We start from the raw sequence: 22,630 nt of genomic DNA, 5'->3' as shown, positions 1-22,630 counted from the left end.
CATCAATCGCCTGGAAGCCCAGGCAGTCAGACTGGCCTGCCTTCGTTTCGCTCCACGGCTGCGGCACAGAGCTGTCAGAGTGATGTCCGACAACGCCACCACGGTGGCCTACATCAACCGTCAGGGCGGAACCAGAAGCCGACAGGTATCTCTAGAAATCGCCCCACTCATGGTTTGGGCAGAGGCGAATCTGCGGGACATCTCCGCCGTCCACATTGCCGGGAAGGACAATACCACAGCAGACTTCCTCAGCAGAGGAAGCCTGAATCCAGGCGAGTGGCAGCTGTCCCCCACAGCTTTCCAGATGATTGTCGATCACTGGGGGATCCCGGCCATGGATTTACTGGCAGACAAGTCCAATGCTCAGGTACCCAGATACTTCAGCCGCAGACGCGACCCGTGCTCGCACGGCATCGATGCTCTGGTCCAGCCGTGGCCTCCGGGGACTCTTCTATATGCCTTTCCCCCGTGGCCTCTACTGGGTGCCCTCATCCACAGGATTCGGTCACACCAGGGCCTAGTTCTTCTGGTGGCCCCGGACTGGCCAAGAAGACCCTGGTACGCGGACCTCAGACGCCTGCTGGCAGGGGAGCCTCTCCCCCTGCCTCCTCTCCGGGACCTTCTACGTCAAGGTCCCATTCTGCACGAGGATCCGGCTCGGTTCTCTCTTACGGTCTGGCCATTGAGAGGGCTCGACTGAAGAAAAAGGGTTACTCGGGGCCTGTGATTAATACACTCCTCCGGGCTCGCAAGTTTTCCACATCCCTCACCTACGTACGGATCTGGAGAATTTTTGAAGCATGGTGCGACTCTCATGGCACCAGTCCACATGCCGCCACTATTCCTATTGTTGGATTTCCTGCAGGATGGGCTTCAGAAGGGTCTCTCCCTCAGCTCCATCAAGGTTCAGGTAGCGGCACTATCGTGCTATGGGCCCAGGAGAGGTGGCAAGACTATCGCCAAGCACCCTGATGTTTCTCGTTTCCTGCAAGGCGTCAAGCATATTCGTCCGCCACTAAAGTGGCCTATACCCTTATGGAACCTTAATCTGGTTCTGGATTTCCTTGCGGGATCCACCTTCCGACCCCTTCGGGGCTTGTCTCTACGGTCTCTAACCCTGAAGTTGGTATTCCTGCTGGCCGTATGCTCCGCACGCCGCATCTCTGAACTACAAGCGCTGTCCTGCCGTGATCCCTTTCTACGTATCTCTTCGGAGTCTATCCATCTTCGGACGGTTCCCTCTTTTCTCCCTAAAGTGGTTTCACAATTTCATCTTAACCAAACCATATCCTTGCCTACCACTGTAGGTTTGAAGAAATCTGAAGAAGGCCGTTTATTACGCCATCTCGACATCGGCAGATTGCTGCCCAGGTATCTGACAATGACTCAAGACCTGCGGAAGACAGACCATCTGTTCGTCCTACACAGCGGGAAGAAGCAAGGTGAAGCGGCCTCTCGGCCCACCATTGCCCGCTGGATTAAAGACGTTGTCAGAGCCGCCTACGTGGCGGCTGGGAAGGCTCCGCCTCTACAGGTTAAGGCTCATTCTACCAGAGCCCAAGCGGCGTCTTGGGCTGAATCCCGGATGCTGTCGCCGGCGGACATCTGTAAAGCGGCGACATGGTCCTCCCTCCATACCTTTTCTCGGTTCTACCGTCTGGATGTCCAGGCCAGGGAGGACTCGGCTTTTGCGAGGGCGGTACTGCATGGTCCTCAGGCAGCCTCCCGCCCAGGCGGGGTGTAAAGCTTTGGTACATCCCATTTGTCCTGAGTCTATCTGGCTACACGCCAGGAAATGTTGAGATTACTTACCTGGTAATCTTGTTTTCCTTAGTGTAGACAGATGGACTCAGCATCCCGCCCAGCTGCCTGTGTACATGGGTTTTCACTGATTCCAGGTAAGCCTTTGACCTTTGTTTTCCTAAGAGCGTACACTCTGCCAATATCCACGCCTTCCGGTTGGGAAGGCTGGCGGTCTCCAGCCACTGTCAATCGGTCAGGGGAGGCCTGTTTTCATTTTTTTTTCTTTACCTTTCATTGAGCGTCAGTACACACATCCATAACAGCTTTTGCAAGGAAGATTACTGAACAGCTGCGCTTCCTGTGGGGATATATACACGCCCCCGTGCTGACGTCAGATCCATCTCCAACTGCTAGCACGCGGATACTATCCCCATTTGTCCTGAGTCCATCTGTCTACACTAAGGAAAACAAGATTACCAGGTAAGTAATCTCAACATTTGTCATTGCTGCATCATGTGTTTGGTTGATAATTGTGGCTTGTCATCTCTATTCACTTGCCCTGTGAGTCTGGCAGATTCTCAAATAGTTCTAATCCACTGTTTGAACTACTCGGCTATGAATACATAGTATTGTGTGTTTAGTAAGGATAAATACATTTTTAAAAGGTATTGGTTTTCTTAAGTAATTGGTTGACATATTTTGTCTATAAACATGTTATGTTATAAACTGAGAGATTTTTTTATGTGCACACAGTTGACTGGATCATTGCAGATATGATAGCAGTGCGACAAAATGCTCTTGGACATGTCCGATATGTCCTAAAAGATGGATTAAAGTTTCTTCCCTTGTATGGCTGGTATTTTTCTCAGGTAATTTGTTTGTTTAAAACGATTTATTACACACCTTATTGTTAATAAAATGTGAGTTACAGCAATATAAAAATGACAGAGAACGTATCCACATTACAATTAATAAACCAGTAATACAATAAAAAATACCATAGAGTATCCATATTCCTTCTGAGAAATGGATAAAATCAAAATTACTTGTGAAAATACGTTTTTAGCTGCTTGCGGAAGAACAATAAATGTCATCGAGTAAGCCACAATTCTCTCAGTAAATGGTTCCAAATAGTGGGAGCCAGTACAGAAAAAGCCTTTGGATGAACTGACATTAAGCGAACTTCTTTTATTGTAGGGGCCACTAACAAACTCTTTTTGAGAGTGTAATGAATGGTTCAGAACATATAAAGAAAGCTTATGCAGAAGGTAACTAGGGTAGATACCCCTCACTACTTTAAATATCAGACAAATCATAAAGCTAGCACAGTAATTTACTAGAAGCCAATATTTTCTGTAGGTAGCCACCTCCTTGGATTTAGCTCTGATATAGACTGAGAGACTCACAAGGCAATGTCTGCACAGAAACTCCCACACATGCTCAGTAGAGTTCAAAGCTCTACTGGCTTGGAGGAATGAGTCCATTCAGTACCGCCAGATGATATCAACCACATGCAGTAACTAATTCATTCTGCTATCTACGGAAAACACCATTTACAATAAGCAAACTTGCTTTCACTGAAGGGGTGGGGGGGTGATAGACACCTGGATCAGACTTCCAGCAGAAGTGGTAGAATACGATATTGACAGAATTCAAACTTTCTTCAGAAAGATGCAAAGGGATTTTCCCATCCCTGGCACCCTTTTTTCTCTTTCATAATCTTTGGTATCCTGCTCTCTTCTCCTCCTAACCTCGCCTCTCTCTTTTTCCTTTAACTCTTCCCAAAACTGTTTCTCCCCACTCTTGCTGCTGAGCCCGCCCCATCTTTCTTGTACAGTCTATTTTTGTCTTCTGTATGTGACAATGAGCCTTGTAACACTGGCAGCGAGACAGCATAGGACTAGGTGGTGTTACACAGCAGAGAGAGAATGGTGGGGTTTTTGTGTTTTATTTTGGTGCTTGAAATGCTTCCTGTTTCATGTGCACGTCTCCAGAGGCAGGCAGAGCTCCAGAGACTCATTGCGTGGATGAGATGATGGTGCAGGGAAGAGGGATTCAGTTTTGTAAGGAACTGGGCAATCTTTTGGGGAAGGGGGAGTCTTTTCCAAAAGGACGGGCTTCACTTTAACCAGAGTGGAACTAAACTGCTGCTGTTAACTTTTAAAAAGGAGGGAGAGCAGCTTTTAAATTAGAATAAGGGGGAAAGCCAACAGCAGCGCATGGTTCGGAGGGAGGTATCTTCGAAGGATACTAATGAAACAGGAGAGTTTGTTGGGATGGCCTGAGAGGTTCCACCAAAAGCAATAGTAGCTAGATAATGAGCTAAATCTTAAAAAACACATCGCAGCAAAAACAAAAGAATGCTTCTTCAAAATTCAAATACTCAAACACCTTAAACCGCTGCTTCACCCCCGGGATTTCAGAACCGTTCTTCAAACCCTCATCTTCTCCAGTATTGACTACTGCAACTCCCTTCTAATTGGCCTTCCCAATGCAACCTTAAGACCACTGCAGTTACTCCAAAATGCAGCTGCCAGAGTCCTGACTGGTAAAAGAAAATCCGACCATATATCACCAGTACTCCACAACTTACAGTGGCTTCCTGTTAAAAAAAGAATAGAGTACAAAGTCACCACAATTCTACATAAGACAATTCACAAAGCAGACTTCACTGCCCTGGACAATATTATACATCTGCATAAATCATCACGTACAACAAGATCTACATATAAAATTCAGCTTGATGTCCCTTCATTACCACAAGCCAAACTTTCCTCCACCAGAAATAGAGCCATCTCTATAGTCGGCCCAAAATTATGGAACTCTTTACCTCTACACCTCAATTCACAAGAAAATCTTAAATCCTTTAAAAAGGAACTTAAAGAATGGCTACTCTCACAGTCTTACAATAACTGTTCACCCAATGATAACAGAGCATAAAACCTTTTTCATATCCACCTCTCGCCCCTTTTTATTCTAACAATCCTTCTGACTCTCGCCCGACTTGCAGAAACCTTCTTTCTTATTAACGGCTTCAACCGTCAACTTCAAGCACTGCATACAGTCTTATCTAATGTTCAATGTACTTGTTAACTTTTACTAAGTTAATACTCTGTTTCAATCTGTTTTAATGTTATGAATTCAAATGTAACTGGTTCGTTGTAATGTAAACCGGAGTGAAGGCATTGTCAGCTGTACCTCGGTATATAAACAAATGCTAAATAAAAAAAATAAATGTGCCTATAAGAAAAGAATCACCTGAGCTAAAGGATTCCAAATTATCCATATCAACCGAAAAGCAGGTTGTTAAAACATTGATAAGACAGGCTAAGAGAGAATTTGAAATGAAATTGGCTGTAGAGACAAAAACTCATAAAACTCTAAAACTTTTAAAGTATTTCCAAAGCAGGAAACCTGTGAGGAAGTCAGTTGTACTGTTAGATAATTGAGGGGTTAAAGGGGCTTTTAGGGAAGAGAAGGCCATCACAAAAAGACTAAGGGGAGATTTTAAAAGATGCACACATGCATGATGTTAAATCAGGTGGCTGCGCACGCACAAGAGGGGGGGTGTTAGTATATGATTTATCATGTGAGAAAGCGAACAGGCATTTGTGTGTATTATTGTGTATGTAAAAGAAAATGAGCGTGTGCGTGATTGTATGTGAGAGAGATTGAGCAGATGTGTATGTGTGTTTATGATTGTGCATTTGAGAGTGAGCGAACATATGTGTGCAATTGTGTAAGAGAGCAAATGTGTGTATGTGTGTGTACAATTGAGCATATGAGAGAAAGAGCAAAGAGGTTTTGTGTGTGTGTGTGTGTGTGTGTGTGTGTGTGTGTATAAGCACGTGAGACAGAGCACAAGCTGTTACCCATGCCGCCCGCGGCAGCCCTGCGGTGTGGCCCTCTCACCACCTCAGACGGACTCCAGCTCCTGGCTCCTCTTTGCTGGCGGAGCTGGGCTTCCAGCTCCGACCTCTGGTTCTCTCCTGTGCCTCTGGCCCTGCCACGCCACCGAGTGTTGCTAGCCAAGATGTCCCTGTTCGTCGGGCCTCTCTGCATGGCCCGCGGAGAGATGCCGCCATCAGCGCTGCGCCCCTTCCTAGGCGCGCGCGCATCATTGATTTTGTTTTAAAGGGCCCACGGCAGGAACCTGGCCGCTGACCTGGATGCTGATGTCAGACCTCTTCAGCGTATAAAAGCCCCGGCCTCGCTCCATAGCGCTGCCTTTGCAACAGGTCTCCCCGTACTCAGAGTACTCATTGCTGATCCTAGATTCGTCTCATCGTGTGTTCCTGTTTTCCTGTGGTTCCCGGTTCCTGTTCTCCTAGTTCCTGTTTGTCTATGTTTTGGACTAACTCATTGGATTTGACCTCCACTACACCTGACTACTCTTCAGCTTCTCTCCAGCTCCGGACCTCCGCTACGCCTGACTCCGCCTGCCTTCTCCGCGCCCTGACCACTGCCTTGAACGACTACGTTACAGACTATTCAGTGTTCAGAGTTCTACGTTGCTTGCCACAACTTCTACTTGTCGCCGGCTCTAACCCTAGCCTGTCAGTGACGCCTCTTCTTGCCTATTCTCTGGACATGGACTTTCAAGGCTTCGGCATTCCTATGCTTAAGTGCCTGAGTTCCAGTACCGAATCCAGTCCAGGATAGGACTGCGCCATCTATCGACTGCTGTCTCTGGGCTGAATCATCTATCTTCTCTAGCTAACCTAGAGGCCTACCTAAGTTCTGCCGGCCCTGGCACCCAAAGGCTCAACCCGAGGGGAACGAGGGCTGGTATAGGTGAAGCTCCAGCGGCCTCTAGCTTCAACCCACTCCACCTGCTGACGGTGGGGGCCCATAGGTCCTCGCTTATGGGTTGTGTTAAACCCACCTCAGCCCAAGGGTCCACCTCAGACGCAACAGGTTGCAAAGGTCATGGACTCTGTGGAGCCACGTGCCCTCCAGGCCATCCTAGGCCTGGAATCCAAGGTACAAGAACAGCAGCAGTTCCTTGAGGCATTGGCCTCCTCCATGGATCGTCTTCATGCCCGGCTTGATGCCCTTACGAACAATTCAGCTCTCCCTCCTCCATAGCCACCTCCATTGAATGCCTCTAGCCTTGTTGGCACTTCCAGCACCTCCACGCTTCAATGGCGACTCCAGACTCTGCAGGGGATTCATAAATCAATGCTACTTGCAATTTGCCCTGTAGCCCTCCTTCTTCCAGACCGAATTGACTAAAGTTATGTTTATCCTGTCCCGCCTTGAACGTAAGGCATTGGCCTGGGCTTCCCCCCTGTGGGAACACTCGGATTCCTTGCTGAAGGAACTGGCTCAGTTTGTGGCTGTTTTCAGACGGACCTTTGATTTATCCTGGGCGAGATGCCATGGCAAGCACCAACTTACTACATCTCTGTCAAGGACAAAGAGGTCTTTTTGATTATACAATTGAGTTTCGGACTTTGGCTACCGAGCTCGCTTGGCAGGAAGACTGCCTCCGAGCTATCTACCTGGACGGGCTTTCTCCGCAGCTAAAAGATGAGTTGGCTGCACAGGAGCTCCCTTCCTCTCTGGAGGACCTTATAGATTTGGCAGGTCGAATTGACCATCATCTTCAAGAGTGTCACCGGGAGAGTCGGATGCCCAAGAAGCCTTCGCAGTTCGCTCCCACTCACCACCAGTTACCAACCCTTCATCCTGCAGTGACACTAGAGTGGTCAAAGTGGAAGAACCTATGCTGTTGGGTCATGGGCAGCTGACACTGGAAGGGCGGCCTGTGTCTGTATTGCGGAGCACCTGGCCACCATCTGCAGACTTGCCCTATCCGTCCAGGAAACTCCTTGGCCCAAGTTCAGTAGGGGTCATGAACTTGGGTGCAACCTCTCTGGCCCCTCAATTGTCAGTACTGGTCACGTTAATCTGGGACTCCCGGGCCTTCCCGGTTCTTGCTCTGGTAGATTCCAGAGCAGGAGGTAATTTTATCCTTAAAGACCTTGTGCAGCTTTTGGGTATAAAAACCCATTCACTCGACACGTCTCTATGTATTGCTTCTATCTATGGAGAGCCGTACCTGGCTGAATCTCCTTAACTAAGGAACCTGTCCAGTTACGTACTGGGGCTTTACACATCGAGGAACTTGAATTATTAGTATTGGATAAGTCTATCCACCCTATAGTACTTGGACTCCCCTGGCTACAGAAGCATTCCCCCCAATTCAACTGGGCCTCATTGCAACTAGTAGAGTGGGGTCCCGCTTGCCATCAGTCCTGCCTCCAAAAGGTGATACCATCTCCTGTGGTTCCCTTGGCTACTACGTCCTCTGGCGTACTTGCTCCGTATGCTGCCTTTGAGCACGTATTCTCTAAATAGAAGGCTGACCTCCTTCCACCTCTCCGAAGGTTTGATTGCCCAATTGATCTCCTTCCTGGAACCACGCCTCCCCGTGGACACACTTATCCTTTGTCCTTACCTGAGACAAAGGCAATGACTGAATACATTCAGGAAAATCTTGCAAAAGGATTTATTTGCCCATCTACATCACTCGCTGGGGTGGGATTCTTTTTTGTGACCAAGAAAAATGGGTCACTTAGGCCATGTATTGACTACCGCGGCCTAAATTTATTTATTTATTTATAGACTTTTCTTTGCCGACATTCGTGAGGCACATCATACCGGCTTACATTGAACTGAAAGGAGGAAAATACAATGAACAGAATAACATGTCATAGTTAAACGCAAATGGTGTAAGATATAAGCATCGTAAAACATTCTGAGATTATATATAATAACATAAAAGAACTAAATAGCTATGGAGGAAAAAGGTAGAAAGAAAGAAAGAGAAACTTTGTACAAACTAAGAAAACTTTATCTTTAACAATGAGAAAGTGGTACAGGGGTTATGAAGTGCAGCAAAGCTCCAGGGGGGGGGAGGGTAGGGGCACAGATGGAAAAGGAGAAGAGCAAGGGGCGGAGGGGAGGTAGTGGAGATTCTTAGAAAGGTCCATTTAGAAAAGTCCATTTAGGAGAAGTCTACGTATTGGTTGAGTCAGGGTATGCCTGCTTGAAGAGCCATGTTTTGACTCCTTTTTTGAATTTGTTGAGTGGTGGTTCTATTCGGAGGGAAGGGGGGAGGGAGTTCCAGAGGTAGGTGCTAGCTTTGAGTCTCATTTGATGCCATCACTTGTAAGAATAAATATCCCTTACTGCTGACTTCTAAATTGTTCGACTGTCTTCAGGGTGCCTCCATCTTCACGAAGCTGGATTTATGCGGGGCATATAACCTGGTAAGAATTCGCCCCGATGACGTTTGGGAAAACTGCTTTTAACACCAGGGATGGACACATAAATACTTGGTGATGCCCTTCGGCCTCTGTAACGCACCCGCAGTATTCCAACTAATGATGAATGAAATTTTTAGAGATCTTTTATACACTAAAGTAGTGGATTATCTGGACGACATCCTCATCTTTTCTAGAGATCTCGACAAGCATCATGCCGACGTACGAACCGTCCTCCAGCGTCTTCGTGAAAACCATCTGTTTGCGAAAATGGACAAGTGTCTGTTTGAAAAGTCCAGTTTGCCCTTCCTGGGCTATATAATTTCTCAGCAAGGCTTCTCCATGGACCCTGCTAAATTAAAGGGAATCCGGGTTTGGCTGCAGCCTGTGAGACTCAAAGCACTCCAGCGCTTCCTAGGATTTCTCAATTACTATCGTCACTTCATCCCACATTATTTGACATTGGCTGCTCCTCTGACAGCCTTAACCCGTAAAGGCCAAAACACAAGAAATTGGTTGCCTGAAGCCATTGCACCTTCCATCGTTTGAAGGAAACCTTCCAGAAGGGGTCCTGTCTACCCCACCCAACTCGTCCATTTCTTGTTGAAGTGGATGCCTCCGCCATTGGGGCTGGGGCTGTCCTAAGTCAACGCACTGCCTCTGGTACTGTGGTTCCTTGTTCCTTTTACTCCCATAAATTCTCATTGGCAGAGAAAAATTACAGCATCGGGGATCGTGAATTGCTCGCCATAAAGTTGGCTCTTGAAGAGTGGCGCCCCTAGCTAGAGGGCACATAACATAAATTTACGGTGTTTACTGATCATAAGAATCTGGAACATTTGAGTCAAGTTCGATGGGCTTTGTTTTTCTCTAGATTTGATTTTGGACTCCATTATCATCCAGCCGACAAGAATCTCCGGGCGAATGCCCTATCACGGTCCTTTGAGCCTAAAAACCCTCCGGAAGAACCAACCCATATAATCAACCCAGCTTGTATCTCCTTGTCTGCCACTCACCCAGTCCCTACTGGGAAAACGGTAGTGCCTCGACGATTCCGAGAAAGAGTTCTCCGCTGGGCACACAATTCCAAATTTGCCAGTCACCCAGGACGAGCACGAACCATGGCACTGCTCCAGCAGTTCTTCTGGTGGCCTACCTTGGTCTCTGACATGAAAGCGTCGAATCTTGTAATGTTTGTGCACAGCAAAAACCCCTGGTTGAGCGACCTTGGGGTCGTCTTCAACCGCTTCCAGCACCCGAAGAACTGTGGACTCGCCTATCTATGGATTTCATCATGGATTTGCCACCTTCTAAGGGTCACACCGTAATTTGGGTCACCATAGACCGCTTTTCTAAAATGGCCCATTTCGTACCTCTGCCGGGCCTACCATCTGCTCCAGAGCTATCACAATTGCTCTTCCACCATATTGTCAGATTACATGGTTTACCCACGGATATTGTTTCAGATCGAGATCAATTCGTTCCCAGGTATTGGCATTCACTCTGCTGAAAATTCGGTATTAACATCAGCCTTACAACCGCCTATCATCCTCAGGCCAACGGGCAAGCCAAACGGATGAACCGCTCTTTGAAGGCTTTCCTGAGCACATACATCAATGACCAACAAGATAACTGGTCAGACCTCTTATCCTGGGCAGAGTTTTATCACAACTCTCACATCGCCACGGCTACTGGAACCTCTCCATTTTCAATTGTCTATGGGAGACCACCACTACCCATACCTCTATCCATGCCGTCCCCTGTGGCACAGACTACTGCGGATACCTTTAAGACACTATGGGAACAGACAAACCTTTGCCTGTTTCAGGCCGACTCCCGGGCCAAGAGAACTGCTGACAGTTGATGCCGCTTGGCTCCTGAATTCCTTCCTGGCCAGAAAGTCTGGTTAAGTATTAGATACATCTGTCTCTGAATTCAGTCACAGAGATTTGCTCCTAGGTTCATCGGCCCTTTCCCGGTTACCCGATGCATCGGACCTGTTACATACCAGCTTCGGCTGTCCCCTACACTGGGGATACATAATACATTACATGTATCGCTTCTAAAGCCTGTGATTCTGTCCTGGCCTGCCCAGAAGGCTCCTGAGCCACCTCCTTTGGTGGCAGAAACCGACACAACATATAAAGTCCATGAAGTCCTAGATGTCTATCGTAGGGGCCGCCGTTGGGAGTACCTCCTTTCCTGGGAGGGATACGGACCCGAAGAAAATTCGTGGGAGCCAGCTCAAAACATCCTGGATAAGAACCTCCTCTTGAACTTCCACCGTGCCCATCCAGGCAAACCCCAACTTCCAGGAGGGGGGGCATAAAGGGGGGGTACTGTTACTCATGCAGCCTTGCAGTGCAGCCCTCTCACTTTCTCAGACGGACTCCATCTCCTGGCTCCCCTTTGCTGGCAGTGGTGGGCCGCTAGCTCCGACCTCGGGTTCCCTCTGGTGCCTCCAGCCCTGCCACGCCACCCAGTGTTGCTTGCCAAGATGTCCCTGTTTGTTGGGCCTCTCCGCATGGCCCACGGAGAGACGCCCCATCAGCGCCGCACCCCTTCCTAGGTGCACGCGCATCATTGACTCTTTTAAAGGGCCCACGGCGGGAACCTGGCCGCGGACCCAGATGCTGACGGCAGACTCTTCAGCATATTAAAGCCCAGGCCTCACTCCATAGCATTGCCTTTGCAACAAGTCTCCTCGTACTCCTCGTACTCGTTGCTGATCCTAGATTCGTCTCATCGTGTGTTCCTGTTTTCCTGTGGTTCCCGGTTCCTGTTCTCCTAGTTACTGTTCGTCTGTGTTGGATTGACTCAATGGATTTGACCTCCGCTACGCTTGACTACTCTTCAGCCCCAGACCTCCGCTACGCCTGACTACGCCTGCCTTCTCCGCGCCCTGACCACTGCCTTGAACGACTATGCTACAGACTATTTAGTGTCAAGAGTTCTACGTTGCTTGCCACAACTTCTACTCATCGCCGGCTCTAACCCTAGCCTGTCAGTGACGCCTCTCCTCTCCTATCCTCTGAATGTGGACTTTCAAGGCTTCGGCCTTCCTTTGCTTAAGCGCCTTCAGTTTCTCCTTGTTCCTTTGGTACCTGAGTTCCAATACCAAATCCAGTCCAGAATAGGACTGCACCATCTATCGACTGCTGTCTTTGGGCTGAATCATCTATCTTCTCTAGCTAACCTAGAGGCCCACCTAAGTCCTGCCGGCCCCGGCACGCAAAGCTCAACTCGAGGGGAATGAGGACTGGTATAGGTGAAGTTCCAGCGGCCTCTAGCTTCAGCCCACTCCACCTGCTGATGGTGGAGACCCTTAGGTCCTCGCCCACGGGTTGCGTCAACCCCACTTCAGCCCAAGGGTCCACCTCCGACGCAACACAAGCAAGAGTGTACATGTGTATGACTGAGCATGTGAGAGGAAGAACAAGCATGTATAATTGGGTATGTGAGTGAACGTGTGTGTGATTGAGCATGTGAGAGTGAATGAACATGTGTGTTAGAGAGAGGGAAGAAAGTTTGTGTGCAACAAACAACTCCCCCCACCACCCCACTAATCCACGACAATGAGAGCATTTGGTAATTAAACGTTCCTAGGTATGGAAGTGGGGATTTATTAATTCATTAATTAATTAATTTGTCAGGTTTTATATAATTATAGTTGGTGATTCGATTTTTAGGAATGTAGATAGCTGGGTGGCTGGTGGGCGTGAGGATCGCCTGGTAACATGCCTATCTGGTGCGAAGGTGGCGGACCTCACGCGTCACCTAGATAGGATTTTAGACAGTGCTGGGGAGGAGCCGGCTGTCGTGGTACATGTGGGCACCAACGACATAGGAAAATGTGGGAGGGAGGTTCTGGAAGCCAAATTTAGATTAAATCCAGAACCTCCAGGGTAGCGTTCTCTGAAATGCTCCCTGTTCCACGCGCAGGTCACCAGAGGCAGGCAGATCTCCGGAGTCTCAATGCATGGATGAGACGATGGTGCAAGGAAGAGGGATTCAGTTTTGTTAGGAACTGGGGAACCTTTTGGGGAAAGGGGAGTCTCTTCCGAAGGGATGGGCTCCACCTTAACCAGGGTGGAACCAGACTGCTGGCACTAACCTTTAAAAAGGAGAGAGAGCAGCTTTTAAACTAGAACAAAGGGGAAAGCTGACAGTCGCTCAGCAGCGCATGGTTCGGAGAGAGGTATCTTTAAAGGATACTAATGATGCATTAGAATTAGGGCATCCCGACAGTGAGGTTCCAATAATAAGAAAAGTAGTCCAAGTGCCTGTAACTAAAAACTCACCTGAGCTAAAAAATTCTAACTTATCCCTATCAATTAAAAAGCAGAATGAAAATACAAACAAAAAACAAACTTTGAAATGTTTGTATGCTAATGCCAGAAGTCTAAGAAGTAAGATGGGAGAATTAGAATGTATAGCAGTAAATGATGACATAGACTTAATTGGCATCTCAGAGACATGGTGGAAAGAGGATAACCAATGGGACAGTGCTATACCGGGGTACAAATTATATCGCAATGACAGAGAGGAGCACTCGGGAGGAGGTGTGGCGCTTTATGTCCGGGATGGCATAGAGTCCAACAGGATAAACATCCTGCATGAGACTAAATACAAAATTGAATCTTTATGGGTAGAAATCCCTTGTGTGTCAGGGAAGACTACAGTGATAGGGCTATACTACCGTCCACCTGGTCAAGATGGTGAGATGGACAGTGAAATCCCAAGAGAAATTAGGGAAGCTAACCAAATTGGTAGTGCAGTAATAATGGGAGACTTCAATTACCCCAATATAGACTGGGTAAATGTATCATCGGGTCACGCTAGAGAGATAACGTTCCTGGATGGAATAAATGATAGCTTTATGGAGCAATTGGTTCAGGAACCGACGAGAGAGGGAGCAATTTTAGATCTAATTCTCAGTGGAGCACAGGACTTGGTGAGAGAGGTAACAGTGGTGGGGCCGCTTGGCAATAGTGATCATAATATGATCAAATTTGATTTAATGACTGGAAAAGGAACAGTGTGCAAATCCAAGGCTCTCGTGCTAAACTTTCAAAAGGGAAACTTTGATAAAATGAGAAAAATTGTTAGAAAAAAACTGAAAGGAGCAGCTACAAAAGTAAAAATTGTCCAAGAGGCGTGGTCATTGTTAAAAAATACCATTCTAGAAGCACAGTCCAGATGTATTCCACAAATTAAGAAAGGTGGAAAGAAGGCAAAACGATTACCGGCATGGTTAAAAGGGGAGGTGAAAGAAGCTACTTTAGCCAAAAGATCTTCATTCAAAAATTGGAAGAAGGATCTAACAGAAGAAAATAGGATAAAGCATAAACATTGGCAAGTTAAATGTAAGACATTGATAAGACAGACTAAAAGAGAATTTGAAAAGAAGTTGGCTGTAGAGGCAAAAACTCACAGTAAAAACTTTTTAAAATATATCCGAAGCAGAAAGCCTGTGAGGGAGTCAGTTGGACCGTTAGATGATCGAGGGGTTAAAGGGGTACTTAGAGAAGATAAGGCCATCGCGGAAAGATTAAATGATTTCTTTGCTTCGGTGTTTACTGAAGAGGATGTTGGGGAGGTACCCGTAATGGAGAAGGTTTTCATGGGTAATGATTCAGATGGACTGAATCAAATCACAGTGAACCTAGAAGATGTGGTAGGCCTGATTGACAAACTGAAGAGTAGTAAATCACCTGGACCGGATGGTATACACCCCAGAATTCTGAAGGAACTAAAAAATGAAATTTCAGACCTATTAGTAAAAATTTGTAACTTATCATTAAAATCATCCATTGTACCTGAAGACTGGAGGATAGCAAATGTAACCCCAATATTTAAAAAGGGCTCAAGGGGCGATTCGGGAAACTACAGACCGGTTAGCCTAACTTCAGTGCCAGGAAAAATAGTGGAAAGTGTTCTAAACATCAAAATCACAGAACATATAGAAAGACATGGTTTAATGGAACAAAGTCAGCATGGCTTTACCCAAGGCAAGTCTTGCCTCACAAATCTGCTTCACTTTTTTGAAGGAGTTAATAAACATGTGGATAAAAGTGAACCAGTAGATATAGTATACTTGGATTTTCAGAAGGCGTTTGACAAAGTTCCTCATGAGAGTCTCCTAGGAAAAGTAAAAAGTCATGGGATAGGTGGCGATGTCCTTTCGTGGATTGCAAACTGGCTAAAAGACAGGAAACAGAGCGTAGGATTAAATGGGCAATTTTCTCAGTGGAAGGGAGTGGACAGTGGAGTGCCTCAGGGATCTGTATTGGGACCCTTACTTTTCAATATATTTATAAATGATCTGGAAAGAAATACGACGAGTGAGATAATCAAATTTGCAGATGACACACAATTGTTCAGATTAGTTAAATCACAAGCAGATTGTGATAAATTGTAGGAAGACCTTGTGAGACTGGAAAATTGGGCATCCAAATGGCAGATGAAATTTAATGTGGATAAGTGCAAGGTGATGCATATAGGGAAAAATAACCCATGCTATAATTACACAATGTTGGGTTCCATATTAGGTGCTACAACCCAAGAAAGAGATCTAGGTGTCATAGTGGATAACACATTGAAATTGTCGGTGCAGTGTGCTGCGGCAGTCAAAAAAGCAAACAGAATGTTGGGAATTATTAGAAAGGGAATGGTGAATAAAACGGAAAATGTCATAATGCCTCTGTATCGCTCCATGGTGAGACCGCACCTTGAATACTGTGTACAATTCCGGTCGCCGCATCTCAAAAAAGATATAATTGCGATGGAGAAGGTACAGAGAAGGGCTACCAAAATGATAAGGGGAATGAAGCAACTCCCCTATGAGGAAAGACTAAAGAGGTTAGGACTTTTCAGCTTGGAGAAGAGACGACTGAGGGGGGATATGATAATGCCTCTGTGCCCCGGTACTTACGCGCGTCCCGGGGCTTGCGTGCGCCGCCGAGCCTATGCAAAATAAGCTCTGCGCGCACAGGGGGGGTTTGGGGTAGGTTTTCGGGGGGTACGCGCGTACCCCTTTGAAAATCTACCCCAGTGTGTGTACTTTTGAAAACATCAAATATATGTGCTATTTTTTTTTCCCCTGACCTAAACACTCGCAGGGCTTCTTTATCCCACGGCTAAATGAATGTATATTTATTTATTTATTTATTGGTTTTTATATACCGCCGCTCATCAGAGATATCACGTCGGTGTACATAGAACAAAAATACGCAGTTGCGTGTACATATAACAGAATGTAACAGTATATATTATGGAAGCTGCACTTACTTACTTACTTCAGCCAAGCCATTTTACCCAGACAAACAAATCTGAAAATTGGCCTCCAAATTTGTATGTCTGTGTAAGCACCAGTGTTTGGGTTTTTGGGGTTTTTTTTTACATTATCTCCCTCATTTCTCTATAATCTGATGTGAACATCAGAGTGATCTGTGAATCTTGGGAAGATGAGCATGTAAATGGAGGAGGTGGGGGGGTACTGTTGTCCATTGTATGTCAACATATACTTGCTCTTGCAACAGGATTTAGTTTGCTTGTAAGCTAAATTTATTTTATTGTTAAAAATGAGCAGGAACTCATTTTAATATTTTGAATGATTATGTCTTGGATCCAAAATACATATTTAGGAGGCAGTAATCATATTGGATGCATTTCTGCACACTTTATGGAGTTTGCTAGAATAATCAAAGCAAAACTATGCGGGTAGCTTTCCTTTGATTATTGCCCTATGAAAAAGTACCCACACAAATTTGTGCCGCCTTTTTGTGCAAGTACTTTTTTTTTTTTTTTTTTTTTTTAAAGGCAAAACTTTTTAAAATTATTTAAAACACTATGCATAGTTTCTTCCCCCGAAACTGACCCTGCCCCAGGAATGCCCCCAAAACGCCATAAGTAAAAAGAATGCAGTTTATTGATACATGAAATAATTGACATATGAGCAATAATCAAAAAGCCCATTTCGGAAAAAAGACAATTCTGCAGAAAGGGCTTTCATTATTGTCCTCAGAGAGAATTCCTATTCTAATCCTTTTTTGCCTAGAACTTTTAAATATTTCTCAACTTCAGCATACATTTTCAGAAAAAATAAGTTTATCTCATTGAGGTTTAAGAGGGTATTTTTTTAGTCGTTAGAAACAAAAGAATAGGATCTTCAGTTCTACCCATTAACCAGCTTTTTAAAAGCCACTCATATTTTTTTAAGATGTTTCTTAATATTCTCCTAGAACAAGCAGGATGGTAGTTTTCACAGATGGGTAACAACATCAGATGGAGCCCGGCATGGAACTTTGATTGGCACACTGAGCATGCCCAGCATGCCACTAACTGTGCGTCCACATGGGGTCCCCCTTCAGACTCTTTTTTTTTTTTCTGTGAAGTAGTTGCCTAGCAGTTCTGTAGCTCTGCTCTTTTTAGTAATTTTCCTTCAAGTGTTCCCAGTTGTGTTTGACTTTTTCTGCGCTGGGTCCCTCTTCTCCAGTCGGTGCCAGTACTGAGGCATGGAAGGTGTCTGTTTTTTCCCTTCGTTGTGTTGCTCCTTGGTGCCCACCAGCCATCGACCGCTCTCTGGCTGTTTTTCATGGTGTTGTCCAGTTTACAACAGTGCCCGCGGACCATGTTTATCACTAATCTGCATGAAGTCTGTATCCTGTGCCTGGGGGCATCGCACGATGTCTGCAGGTGTGATCAGATGATCCCCCAAAGGCCGTCGTACCCAGCTGGATAAGATGAAAAAGCTTTTTGGGCCCAAAAAGTCTGATCCATCTACTCCGGCATCGGAGGCCTCAACACCTAGAGGCCAAGTGTTACGTCGGCCGGCCACAGAGACCATGGCCGACCGAGCTTACCGCTTTCGGAGGCGGCCCGCCATTCTTCGAGCCTCTGACTCTGGGCTTGGGGATGCGCCGTCTGGCACCGAGGTCTGCGTCCATGTTGGGGGGGCCTCCTTTCGCGGTTGGGATTCCACCGCCTCAGAAGCTCCGCCCCCCCCCGACGTCCTCTAGGCACGCGCGGCAAGACCAAGTCCTCTGTTAAAGAGGCCAGCGCAGGAACACTCCAATCAACCCCAGGAGGCTCCACCCCCTGGGAGGTATTTATACGCATAACTCATAACCTCAGGTGAGTTAGCAAGCACTTTGTTTTTGCAGCTCTCCCGCTTCTTCGTTGCTAGAAGCTCTCTCTCTGCCCTTTGGGGTATTTCTAACCTGGATACCCGCTCCTATGCGGGCTTTGTCCAAATCATGGCTGAAGCCATCCCATTTCAGCTCCTCACAGAAGAGGACGCTTGCCACAAAATGCTGGAGGTCCTCCAGTTCGTGGATGCTCCAAACGAAATAGTGGCTATCTCAGTCTATAATATTTTTAAGGAGCTTCTCCTCAGGATCTGAGAACACCCAGTGTCCATTTCTCCGGTTAATTGGAAGGCAGATGCCATCTACCTCGTCCAACAGGAGTTGGATTTTGAGAGGCGCCGTCTCCCACACCAATCGTTTTTGGTGGTATCTGCCCTTAAAAAAAAAAAAAAGCCAAATGCTCTTGCACCCATGCCTCGGCTCCTCCAGGGAGAGAGCACAGGGTGTTGGATGGCAAGTAGGAAGGTGTATCAGGGTGCTATGCTCATCGCCCGTGTCACCTCCTACCAACTATATATGACCCAGTACAACCGGAACCTGTGGGAAGCAGATCCAGGAGCTGTCAGAGCGCCTACCTCAACAGCAACAGGAGGCATTCTCAGTGGTAGTAAAGCAGGGGCTAGAGGCAAGAAAATACGAGGTCCACTTACGATGTTTTCGAAACACAGCAAGAGTGACTGCAGCGGGTATCTGCGCCCACAGGATGGCCTGGCTCTGTTCCTCGGACTTTTGGCCTGTATGGGTGAGAATCTCTTCAGGGATAAGGTCAGGGATGCGGTGGCTCAATTGAAGGACCACCATGAAGACCCTTCAGCATTTGTCGGCTAATGCTTCCAACCCACCATCCTCGATCAGGAAATCCTCATGATAAAGCTTGAAGAAATCCTTCTATCGCCAGAGGAAATACTATCCTCCTTCCTCATGGGCTTGCACACCCCGTGCTGGTTCCAGAGATCATTCCTGACAGCAATGGGCCCCCAAGCCTTAGCCAGCCTCCCAGAAGAACCCCGCCAAGGGGTTTTGACTGGGAGCGAGGGAGCATGAGTTGGATTGCCATACCTTCGGCATCCTGCCTTCCGGTCGGAGGCAGACTGTGTCGTTTCGTGGACCGCTGGCCCCACGTCACATCGGACCAGTTGGTTTTCACTATCATTCGCTGAGGGTACCGGCTGAACTTCAAGGACATCCCTGCAGACTCTCCCCCATGTCCATTGTGGGCTTTCTGTTCCTTAGGAAATACTTTTGACAGAGCTCTCCACTCTTTTAATGGCCAGAACAGTAGAACCCGTTCCCCTCTGCCAGCAGGGCAGAGGGTTCTACTCTCGGTATTTCCTGATACCAAAGACCTGAGAGCCTTGAACAAATTCCTTCAAAGAGAAAGGTTCAAGATGGTCTCTTTGGGCACCCTGATCCCGCTCCTAAGAAGAGGAGACTGGCTCTGTTCCCTCGACTTGAAAGACGTCTACGCCCACATTGTGATCTTCCAGAATCACAGGAAGTATCTGGTGGGAAAGAATCACTTCCAGTATCGAGTATTGCCATTCGGCTTTGCATCAGCCCCCTGAGTATTCACCAAGTGCCTGGCAGTGGTGGGAGCACACCTCCGACGAAAGGGGGTGCATGTCTTCCCCTACTTGGATGACTGACTGGTCAAAAGCGCCATTCATCAGGGGGCACTTCGCTCCTTAAGTTTGACCATCCATGTGCTCAGTCTCTGGGGTTTGTGATAAATTACCCCAAGTCCCACCTCAGCCCGTCGCCAAACCTGGCCAGACTGGACATGTTTCAAGCCAAGGTGTTCCTGCCCTGCGATCGAGCACTTGCCCTGTCGTCGCTGGCGTGCTTGGTCCACAGCCATCCACAGGTTTCTGCTCACCTGCTCCTTCATCTTTTGGGTCACATGGCTGCGTCTGTCCATGCATGCGCAGGGTGCAGTGGACTCTGCAGTCGCAGCAGGCATCCCCAGACCTCAAAGCACGTGTCTGCGTCACACCGCCTCTTCAGGTCTCCCTGTCCTGGTGGGAGGATCTATCCAACCTGGAGCAGAGGATCCCATTTCAGGCTCCCTTGCTTCAGGTGGTACTTACCACTGATGCCTCCCCACTGGGTTGGGGTGCGCATGTGGATGACCTCCACATGCAAGATTGGTGGACGGCTCAGGAATCATTATGTCAGATCAACTTCCTGGAGCTTTGAGCAATGTGCTACCGCCTTTGGGCATTTCGAGACCATTTGTCCTATAAGGCAGTCCTGATCCAGACAGACAATCTGGTAGCAATATGGTACATCAACAAACAGGGAGGCACTGGATTGTTCCTTCTCTGTCAAGAGGCGGTACAGATTTGGTCCTGGACTCTTTTGCAGGGCATGTTCCTGAGAGTGATGTACCTAGCCAGAATAATGTTGTGGCGGACCATCTGAGTCGAGCGATCCTGCCACACAAGTGGTCACTGAATCCAGCAGTGGCAGACCGGATCTTCCGCTGGTGGGGACTCCGGACTTGGATCTCTTTTCCTCCCCCTACAATTGCAAAGTGAGTAAATTATGCTCCCTATTCAGGACGGATGGATTTCCAGCCTCAGACGCCTTTGCCTGACATTGGGGCACTGACCTCCTGTATGCGTATCCTCCTCTTCCGCTGGTCATGAAGATTCTCTTGAAGCTCCAGCAGGACATGGGGCCATGATTCTCATGGCCCTTTGTTGGCCCAGACAGATCTGGTTCCCACTCCTTTGGGACCTGTCATTTAGGGATCCCATCCATCTGGGGACTTCTCCCAATCTGATCACACAGGATCGGGGCAAGCTATGCCATCCAAACCTCCAAGCATTGGCCTTGATGGCCTAGATGTTGAGCACCTAGTCCTACAGCCCCTGGACCTCTCTGACGATGTGTCTCAGGTGTTGGTAGCTTCCAGGAAGCCTTCCACCAGGAAGTCTTATAGACTGAATTGGAGGAGGTTCTCTATCTGGTGCGAGAGTCATGGCTTGTATCCCTTCGTCTGCCCCATTCCGAGGTTGCTTGACTATCTGTGGCATCTCTTAGAAGCTGGGTTGAAAACCAACTTGGTCAGAGTTTACCTGAATGACATCAGCGCTTACCATCTGAGTGTGGGAGATACAGCCATCTCTGTGCAACCCACTGTGGGGCAGTTTCTGCAGGGTTTGCTTCAACTGAAGCCTTCCCTTCGGCTTCTTGTTGTGTCTTCGGACCTCAACGTAGTGTTGGCATGGTTCATGCATGAGCCTTTGTGTTCCTGCGATCTTAAGTTCCTGACCTGGAAGGTTATCTTCCTGGTAGCGATCACTTTGGTGCGCAGGGTTAGTGATCTTCAGGTGTTGGTTACGTATCCACTCTACATGAAATTCTTTCATGATAGGGTGGTCCTGGGTACACACCCTAAGTTCCTGCCGAAGGTGGTGACTGATTTTCATCTTAATCAGTCCATCGTTCTACCCAACTTTTTTCTGAGGCCTCATTCTTACCAGGAAGAATGGGCTCTGCACATTCTGGACTGCAAGAGGGTTTTAGTTTTCTATCTCGAACGCACAGCAGGCCACAGGCAGTCCTCGCAGCTCTTTATATCCTTTGATGGGAACAGGCTGGGCTTTGCAGTGGGCAAGCCAACTCTGTCCAACTGGCTGGCGGATTGTATCTCCTTCTGCTATGCGCAGGTCTTCAGCTTGGAGGCCGCGTAAAAGCCCACTCTGTGAGAACCATAGCGGCATCGGTTGCCCACTTGCGAGCGATTCCTGTTGCTGAAATTTGCAAGGCCTCAACGTGACGTTCCTTGCACATGTTCACTGCCCACAACTGCTTGGACAAGGATGGTCGACATGATAGTAGCTTCGGCCAATCTATCCTTCGCAACCTCTTCCAGGCTTAAACCCAACTCTCTCTACCTAAGGCCTATTGTTAGGGTCCAGGCTGTCTCCCTATGTTATCTACAACACCACAGTTGTTTTTGTGCCTGTTGGCACCCGGTTCGGTGCCTGTGGATCATGGTCATTGTCAGGAGCAACCTGTAGTTTGGTATTCACCTATCTGTGAGGTCTTCCATCCTGCTTATCCTAGGAGAAAGCAGAATTGCTTACCTGTAACAGGTGTTCTCCTAAGACAGCAGGATGTTAGGCCTCAGGAAACCCGCCTGCCACTCCACAGAGTTGGGTTCTCCTGTGTTTTGTTATTTTATTTTTCGCTCATGAATTCTATGTTATGAGACTGAAGGAGGACCCCGCGTGGACACACGGTTAGTGTCATGCTGGGCATGCTCGGAATGCCAGTCAAATGTTTTCCGTGCTGTGCTCCATCTGATGATGTGGCCCATCTGTGAGGACTAACGTCCTGCTGTCCTAGGAGATCACCTGTTACAGGTAAGCAACTCTGCTTTATATATGGCTAAGATTGCTATATATATGACTGACATTGCTGCTCCAATTAGTTTCGTGAAGGGTGGATGAGGGAGAT

General features: G+C 47.4%; 1 protein-coding gene across 2 annotated transcripts in view; it reads left to right on the top strand.

Annotated features, from left to right (window-relative positions):
- Positions 1-22,630, top strand: part of AGPAT5 (1-acylglycerol-3-phosphate O-acyltransferase 5) — a 298,136-nt gene that overhangs the window by 59,524 nt on the left and 215,982 nt on the right. For both annotated transcript variants that reach the window (XM_029595740.1, XM_029595738.1), the window contains exon 3: positions 2,497-2,612. In XM_029595740.1, the coding sequence (XP_029451600.1) occupies positions 2,497-2,612 (116 nt within the window). The remainder of the gene's footprint in view (positions 1-2,496; positions 2,613-22,630) is intronic.

The sequence above is a fragment of the Rhinatrema bivittatum genome, chromosome 3 (genome assembly GCF_901001135.1).
Source record: "Rhinatrema bivittatum chromosome 3, aRhiBiv1.1, whole genome shotgun sequence".
NCBI lineage: Eukaryota > Metazoa > Chordata > Amphibia > Gymnophiona > Rhinatrematidae > Rhinatrema > Rhinatrema bivittatum.
Note: the sequence above shows the minus strand (reverse complement) of the source record. Positions and strands in the feature narration are given on the sequence as shown.